This window comes from Hypanus sabinus, chromosome 19 (assembly GCF_030144855.1).
Source record: "Hypanus sabinus isolate sHypSab1 chromosome 19, sHypSab1.hap1, whole genome shotgun sequence".
In the NCBI taxonomy this organism is placed as follows: Eukaryota; Metazoa; Chordata; class Chondrichthyes; order Myliobatiformes; family Dasyatidae; genus Hypanus; species Hypanus sabinus.
The window spans coordinates 70,817,432-70,826,662 of record NC_082724.1 but is presented as its reverse complement, the minus strand read 5'-3'; the positions used below and the strand labels follow the sequence as shown (position 1 = coordinate 70,826,662).

The window sequence follows — 9,231 nt, the reverse complement described above, 5'->3', positions numbered from 1 at the left end:
CTAGCTGCATGCCAACGTGCATTTCAGTTACTGTGTGGCTACACACTCATGCAGCATAGAGGAAATAGTGCTTAAAACACTTTCCCGCATGGTAAGTACCATTTGTACGATCATTTTAACATTTGACCAATGTGCTGACAATTTGAAATACTGCCATCCAGTGGTACTCACTAATTTATACAGGAGTTGACTAATAAACCTTGTGGGATTGGTGCAGTGAAAGTAACTCTGCTCATTGCAGTAAGATTGAAGCTTAACCCTTGGGCCTCAGTCATGCAGCACCAAGCAGTTATTAATCATCACTGTTCAGGCCTGGAAAATAAACATCTGCTCAGGCAGTTAAATATCAATAAAAACATTTATTTAATTTTTCACTTGACCTGGTATATACAAAAAAATGCTTTTTTTTCTTGGAGAGGTGAAGCATTGGTGATATAGTCCAGTATATCTTGATGTTAACAGCCATTTGCTATCTATTGCACAGTCCTTGCTCGAGTTCCTTCATACAAATGTTTCCAGCGGTTCCTTCTCTAGGCTGTCTCACTATTTAAGCAAACTCAGATTTTGGAGTACAGAATTCAAAACTACGTGGAGCAAAAGGAATTTATAAAGGCATTGAATAGTTGGAAAAGACAAAAAATGAAGGTGTCCACGTTAACACTGACAAACAGAAATCATCAGCCTGTAGCTTGATCTGAATGTTTGTCAAAATGATCTACATTTGATTTAGTTGCAGTTTTTGGACTTTTCATTTCTGCCTGGCCAGCTGAACAATTCCACCATGTTTTGCCTTTGTTGGAAATTTATTGTCCTCTTTAATGCTCTAATAAAATGTAGAAAGGAAATGAAAATTCAATCATATTTGACTACAAAGTGCAACATAAACAAAAGTAAAGATTTCACTATCCTTTTGGCACTTCATAAACAGTGTTATTTATCTTTAACTATTAGTACAAAATGAAAAAATAAATTTATAAGCTTTCTAGAGTCACCTGACCATTGCAAAAAAAAAAAATCCCTGTAAATGGAAGTTGGTGTGTTTGTGACATACAGTCTTTAAGGTTTACCAAGAAGGGTTAGATACCTAGTCCAATTATTTTTTTTCTCTCACTACCAATGTACAGCTCCCACCCTCTGGAGATTTTCATTTATTTGGAGTCTATTGTTTCCTGTCACCCCCCCCCCCCACCCACCCTCCCCGACCAATAGCATCACCACAAGCTGCAATAAAACTGATAGTAAAATGAGGTCCAGCTTCAGTCTTGTAGAATGTTCTGTGTGTATGAGTAAGATTCATATTCATCATCGTCGTCCTGTATTTAAATAAAACATTTATTTAGAAACATAAATAGGCAGATCTGTCCCATGCATCTATGGAAATGAATAAACAGATTGAGACTGCTCTGCAGGACTGGAAAGGAAGGGGGAAGATGCTAAAATGAAAAGGTGTGGCAGTGGGCTCGGAGAAGAAGTCTATCTAACTGATGGATGAAGCCAGGTGAGTGGGAAAGGTAAAAGGCTGGAGAAGAAGGAATCTGATCGGAGAGGAGCATGAGAGAAAGGGAAGAAGAGCATCAGAAGGAAGTTCCAGGCAGGTGAAGAGGAGCAAGAGGGCAGAGTGGGGAATAAAAGAACATTAGAAAGCTTTTGACAAGAACGGGCCACTCAGCTTTACAAAGCTTGCTAAATTCCAATTCACAGTGTGTTGAAATGACTATCGAGTTTAGATTTGAAAGTCTCGAAAGGTACTACTCTCAAATACACAACCAGGTAGTCCAAACCTACCAACCCAGAATGAGTCTCATCACCTTTCTCTAAACTCTCTCCAGTGCCTTCACATCCCTCACAGTATGGAGACCAAAATTATCCACAGTAATCACGGTGTGGCCTCACAAATGCATTATATAGCTTAAGAACGTCTGTAGACTTGAACAGCTCTGAGCACATTATATAGCACAACATTTTATTAGTCGTCCTAATCACTTCTGCACAATGTCTAGATGTCGATAGCGATGAGTCTATCTACCAGGACGTCCAAATCCGTCTTATACAGTGCACTTTCTAACTCCAGATCCCACCATTCTATGTTGATAGCTAATATTTCTTAGTGATTGCACCAGCCTTCCAGTGACTTTTGAAAAATGTGTGTTAGGGGTTTGTATATATAATCATAGACCTCTTTAAGGATCTTTGGATATAGGCTGTCTGGCACTGGAGATTGTATAGATTTCAGCCTTTTCAGCTGAAGCAGGACCTCATGTTCTAAGATCCCTAAGCCACTTATTTTTAAACTCTTTGCAGGCTTCCAGCCAGATACAGGTATCGATTATAACCAATGTTTTGATCATCCCTGAAGAGGTTGCCATTGAAATGTAGGTTATAATTGATACCTGTACCCGCTGGAAGACTGAGAAGAGTTTATTTGTCGTATACGCTGGGAAACCACTACATCCTTTTTTAACCTTATTTTTCTCTACACTTACTGTCTTATTGCTGACATCTTTTCTGATGAATGCTTAAGCGAACTGAGAGTTAAGAGTATCTGCAATATCCTTCTCTGCATAACTTATCACCCCACTATTGTAACATTTAACTTCCTCCTCCAACTTTCTTTTACTAATATTGAAAAAATCTCTTGCTGTCAATCTTAGCATTATCCTACTCAACAACACACACAAAATGCTGGAGGAACTCAGCAGGCCACCCAGCATCTATGGAAAAAAAAGTATGTCGACATTTCAGGCCAAAACCTTTCAGGACCGGAGAAGAGCTGAGGAGTGGATTTGAAAGGTGGGGGTAGGGGAGGGAGAAACACCAGGTGATAGGTGAAACTGGGAGGGGGAGGGATGAATGTAAGAGCTGGGAAGTTGATTGGTGAAAGGAACAGAAGGCCAAGGAAGAAAGAAAAAGGGGTGAGGAGCACCAGAAGGGGGCGTTGAGTGGGCAAGGAGATAAGGTGAGAGAGGGAAAAGGGGATCGGAAATGGATTGGGGTGTGTAGGAGGCATTACCAGAAGTTTGTGAAATCAATGTTCATCCCATCAGATTGGAGGCTACCCAAACAACCTAAGTGGGGCCTCATCACAACATTGGAGGAGGTCATGGATGGACATATCAGAATGGGAAGTGGGCACTCACATGGGTCCCAGCTATGCCCGCCTGTTTGTCGGCTACGTGGAGCAGTCTATGTTCCAAGCCCACACTGGTGACTGTCCCGTACTTTCCCGATGCTACATTGATGACTGCATTGGTGCCGTTTCCTGCACCTATGCTGAACTTGTTGACTTCATCCACTTTGGCTCCAACTTCCACTCTGCCCTCAAATTCACCTGATCTATTTCTGACAACTCCCTCCCCATTCTCAATCTCTCTGTCTCTATCTCCGGAGACAGCTTATCCACCTATGTCCATTATAAACCTACAGACTCTCACAGCTACCTGGACTACACCATGTCCCACCCTGTTACTTGTTTAAAAAAAACACCATCCTCTTTTCTCAATTCCTCAGTCTCTGCCGCATCTGCTGTCAGGATGAGGCTTTTGAACAAAGGAGATATCCTCAGCTTTCAAAGAAAGGGGCTTCCCTGCCTCCGCCATCAATGCTGCCCTCAACTGTATCTCTGCCATTTTACACACATCTGCTCTTATTACATCTCCTGCCCCCTGTCAGGGATAGGGTTTCTCTCGTCCTCACCTACCACCCCACCGACCTCTGCATACAGCACTTAATTCTCCGAAACTTCTTTCACCCCCAATGGAATCTCACCACAAAGCACATCTTTCCCTCTCCTCCCTCCCTCCCCAATTTCTGCTTTCCACATGGATCACTCCCTTGTCCAATCGTCCTTCGCCACTGATCTCCCTCCTGACACTTATACTTGCAAGTGGAACAAGTGCTACACCTGCTCCTACACCTCCTCCCTCACTACCATTCAGGGCCACAAACAGTCCTTCCAGGTGAAGTGACATTTCACCTGTGAGTCTGTTGGGGTCATTTACTGTGTTTGGTGCTCCCAGCATGGCCTCCTGTATGTGAACAAGACCCAATGTAGATTGGGAGACCGCTTCACCGAGCATCTATGCTCCAACCACAAGAACAAGCTGGATCTCCCAGTGGCCACCCATTTTAATTCCACTTCCCATTCCCTTTCCGATATGTCCATCCATGGCTTTCTCCACTGTCGTGATGAGGCTATGCTTAGATTGGAGGAAGAAACCTTATATTCCATCTGGGTAGCCTCCAACCTGATGGCATGAACATTGATTTCTCAAACTTCTGATAATGTCTCCCAACCTCCCCTCCTCCTTCTCCATTTCCCATCCCCTTTTCCCTCTCTCACCTTATCTCCTTGCCCACCCATTGCCCCCTTCTGGTGCTCCTCACCCCTTTTTCTTTCTTCCTTGGCGTTCTGTCCCTTTCACCAACCAACTTCCCAGCTCTTTACTTCATCACTCTCCCTCCAGGTTTCTATCATCTGGTGTTTCTCTCTCCCCTCCCCGCACCTTTCAAATCAACCCCTCAGCCTTTTCTCTACAGTCTTGCTGAAGGGTTTCGGCCCATAGCATCGAATGTACTTTTTTTTTCCATAGATGCTGCCTGGCCTGCTGAGTACCTCCAGCATTTTGTGGGTGTTGCTCGGATTTCAAGCATCTGCAGATTTTCTCTTGTTTGTGAATATTCTACTCAAACTGTCTTTTGGCAATTTGAATTTCCCTCTTGACAATAGCTCATATTTTCATATGCCCTACGGTTAATGTCATTGCTATTTTTTTCTGTATTCCATATATAGATGTCTTCATTAATTTTTTATGTACATCTTTATACAGAAGAGGGGAGAGGAGAGTTAACTGAAAGGAAATGTATGTTCATGCCATCAGGTTGGAGATTACCTAGACGGAATATGGAATGTTGCTAACCCATGCTCAATTTTGTTCATTCAATGCACTCTTGTCAGCTGTTCCTTTATTATGTAGAGTTAAATGAATAAACAAATTGCATATTTTGTTTATATATAAACACTTTGTTTTGTTCAGGAACTGATCTCGTTATTTATAGTGAGGCTCCAGGTAAAGCTAATGCCTTTCATCTTGAAACATGGATGTACGGATGAACCAACACTGGTTGTATATTCTTGCAATCAGACTCTTGTGATCTAATTAACTGAGGAAAACATAAAAACCTACAGCACAATACAGGCCCTGTGGCTCACAAAACTGTGCCGAACATGTCCTTACCTTAGAACTTAGGCTTACCCATAGCCCTCTATTCCTCTAAGCTCCATGTATCCATCCAGGAGTCTCTTAACATACCCTATCGTTTCCACCTCCACCACCATCACCGACAGCCCATTCCACGCACTCACCACTCTCTGCATAAAAAACTTACCCCTGACATCTCCTCTGTACCTACATCCAAGTACCTTAAAACTGTGCCCTTTCATACTAGCCATTTCAGCCCTGGGAAAAAGCCTCTGACTATCTACACAATCAATGCCACTCATTACCTTGTACACCTCTATCTGGTCACTTCTCATCCTCCATTGCTCCAAGGAGAAAAGGCTGCATTCCCTCAACATAAGGCATGCTCCCCAATCCAGGCAACATCCTTGTAGGTCTCCTCTGCACCCTTTCTATGGCTTCCACATCCTTCCTGTAGTGACGTGACCAGAATTGAACATAGTACTCCAAGTGGGGTCTGATCAGGGTCCTATATAGCTGCAACATTACCTCTCGGCTCTTAAACTCAATCCCACGATTGATTAAGGTCAATGCACCGTATGCCTTCTTAACCACAGAGTCAACCTGCGTAGCAGCTTTGAGTGTCCTATGGACTTGGACCCCAAGATCCCTCTTATCCTCCATACTGCCAGGAGTCTTGCCATTAATGCTATATTCTGTCATTATATTTGACCTACCAAAATGAACCACCTCACACTTATCTGGGTTGAACTCCATATGCCACTTCTCAACCTAGTTTTGCATCCTATCAATGTCCTGCTGTAACCTCTGACAGCCCTCCACACTATCCACAACACCCCCGACCTTTGTGTCGTCAGCAAATTTACTAACCCATGTGGCAGAGAAAACCTTAGGTTGCTTGAGGTTAACATATTGTAAATGCTTTTAACTGCCAGCAACTAAATAGCAATTGAAAAGTTTTGGCTATAGGTTGTGGAAGTTAACAAATTTCATGACATATGCCAGTGATAATAAATCTGATTCTGATATGGTTTAGTTGCTCCTTACCTCAAAGGGTTCAGTCGCATTATCTGAAACTGTACCATAGGCGCCGTACAGTGGATTTGGTACTGAGACCAGAGCAGGATTATCCTCTGGTTTAAGGCCCACATTGTCGTCATCATCATCAGCCTAGTAATGGGCACAAATTACAACTCAGTCTTTTCCTTTGTCTTTAATGCATTTAGGCATATATGAGGCTCCAAATGCCCAACCGTTAATTTTTGAGTTTCTGAAAAATCAAACACCTATCACTGTTTTGATTGTTAGTGTAAGTTATTTAAGAATTTGTATCATATCCATCAAGGAGTGTGGGCATTCACCTATTGAATGGGTTCAAGTTTAAGATTATTGTCATTCAACTATGTACACATATACGACCAACCAAAAGAATGTTCATCCGGACCAAGGCGCACCACACAGTATGCGTTTTCCATCCCTAATTGTTGCGATGCTGCCTTGAACTGTAGCAGTTCATCTAAATGAAGGTGTTCTCACAGGACTGTTGAAAAGAGAGTTCCAGCAATAATGTGGATCAGCAATACACTTCCAAATCAAGATTGCTTGTGACTTGGAGAGGACCCTTAGAAACATACGAGAGGTGGAAGAATGAAATATGATGAAAATGTGGCTTTAGCAGTGGTGTCGGAACAAGGCTTTCAGATTCCTGGGGCAGGTTCTGGGGGAAGTGGGGTAAGTACAAACCAAATGGTCTATATTCCAGCAGGACCAGGAAAAGACAGGTAGGTGGAGCTGATCAAAGAGAATGGTGGAGCAGGCTCAATGGGTCAGATGAACAACAACTGCTCCTACTTCTTATATCAGTAAGGTTTTCAGTCTTACCTCTGAGAGTATTGCTTTGGGTTAACATACCTTACAGTGCCTTGAAAAAGTAGTTAGCCCCCAACCCTTTGTACACATAAATGAGTATTACAATCAGGGATTTTGATCAATTTAACCAAAAATTTTTATTTGGGAATCACATGCCTCTTCTCCCCACAGTAGAGGCCAAAAACAGTTAAAATTGTAAAGCATGAAAAACTAAAAATCCAAAAACAGAAATCTCAGCAGTTCAAAAATCTTCATCCCCTTTTGCTCAGTACTTAGTTGAATCACCTCTTGCAACCATTACAACCAGTAGTCTATTTGGATAAGTCTCTATTAGTTTTGCACAAAGTGATTGAGCAAGATTTGTCCAATCCTCCTTTCAAAATTGCTCAAGCTGTGCCAAGTTAATTAGGGACTGGCAGAGGAGAGCAACCTAAAGGTCTTCTCTGAGATGTTATGGTCAGGGCTCTGACCGGGCCACTCAAGTACATCAATTTTCTTCATTTGAAGCCACTCCATGGTTGCTCTGGCAGTGTGCTTTGGGTTGTTGGTCTGACGAAAGACAAACTTCCTCCCCAGATTAAGCTTTCTGACAAAGGCTAGCAGGATTTTTAATGCAGGATCTCTCTGTATTTAAAAGCATTCATACTCCCATCAATCTTGGCCAGATTACCAGATGAAAAGTATCCCATAGCATGATGCTACCTCCACCATACTTTACAGTATGAATTGAGTTACCTGACTGATGTGCAATTTTAGATTTACATCATATGTACCACTTAGTATTGAGACCAAAAAGTTGCACTTTAGTCTCATCTGATCAAAAGACCTTATTCCATATCTTTGCAGTGTCTTCTAAGTAACACTTCACAAAGTTTTGATGGACAAGGATATGATTTTTTTTAAGCCTGGTCTTCTTCCTTGCTACTCTTCCATAAGACATAAAAGCAGAATTAGGCCATTTGCCTCATCGAGTCTGCTCCGCTATTCAATCACAGCTAATCCTTTTCCCCCTCCTTAGCCCCACTCCCCGGCCTTCCCCCATAATCTTTGAGCCATGTCCAATCAAGGATCTGTCAAGCCCTGCCTTAAATATACCCTATGACCTGGCCTTTACAGCTGCCAATGATAATAAATTCCACAAATTCACTACCCTCTGGCTAAAGAAATTTCTCCACATCTCTTTTAAACGATGCCTCTCTATCCTGAGGCTGTGCCCTCTTGTCCTAGACTCCCCATGGGAATCAACCTTTCCATACCTACTTTTTTCCATACCAACATTTGAAAGATTTCAGTGAGATCCCACCTCATCCTTCTAATTCCAGTGAGTACACAACCAGCACCATCAAACGTTCCTTGTATGATAAACCTTTCATTCCCCACATCATCCTTGTGAACCTCCTCTGGACCCTCTCCAATGCCAGCACATCTTTTCTTAGATGAGGAGCCCAAAACTGTTCACAATACTCAAGGTGAGGCCTCACCAACGCCTCATAAAGCCTCAGCATCACATCCTTGCTCTTGTATTCTAGACCTCTTGAAATGAATGCTAACATTGCATTTACCTTCCTTACCATTGATTCTACCTGCAAGTTAACTTCAGGATTTTTTGCACAAGGATTCCCAAGTCCCTATGCATCTCAGATTTTTGGACTTCCTCCCATTTAGAAAATATTTTGCACATTTATTTCTACTAACAAATTGCATGACAATGCATTTTCCAACGTTGTATTTCATTTGTCATTTTCTTGCCCATTCTCCTAATCTAGGTCCTCCTGCAGCCTACCTGTTTCCTCAACACTACCTGCCTCTCCACCAAACTTCATATCATCTGTGAATTTGGTAACAAAGCCATTATCTAAATTATTGATATACAGCATAAAAAGAATATCTTTATGTGCAAGGCCTTAGAAATTGTAGAGTCATGAACTTCCTCTCCAGTTGCAGCCACTGACTTCTGCTGCTCATTCAGAGTGACTGTTGGTGTCATGGTAGCCTCTTGTACAAATGCCATTCTTCTCCAGTGACTCAGTTTAGAGGGGCAGCCTGACCTAGGCAGTGTGGCTATGCTTTCATCTTTCTTGCACTTTTTCATGATAAACTGCACTGAGCTCTGAGGGACGTTCAGTGCCTTTGAGACGGTCTTTTACCCTTCCCCAGGTTTGTG

At 42.3% G+C, this 9,231-nt stretch overlaps 1 protein-coding gene across 2 annotated transcripts in view; it reads right to left on the bottom strand.

Annotated features, from left to right (window-relative positions):
- Positions 1 to 339: 339 nt before the first annotated feature.
- stab1 (stabilin 1) overlaps positions 340 to 9,231 on the bottom strand; it is a 323,963-nt gene continuing 315,071 nt past the window's right edge. Inside the window, exons 68-69 of one of the 2 annotated variants that reach the window (XM_059944646.1) lie at positions 6,246 to 6,368; positions 340 to 1,313 (exon numbers count right to left, since the gene is read on the bottom strand). In XM_059944646.1, the coding sequence (XP_059800629.1) occupies positions 1,257 to 1,313; positions 6,246 to 6,368 (180 nt within the window). In that variant the 3' untranslated portion in view covers positions 340 to 1,256. The remainder of the gene's footprint in view (positions 1,314 to 6,245; positions 6,369 to 9,231) is intronic. The other variant, XM_059944645.1, reaches the window with a different exon arrangement.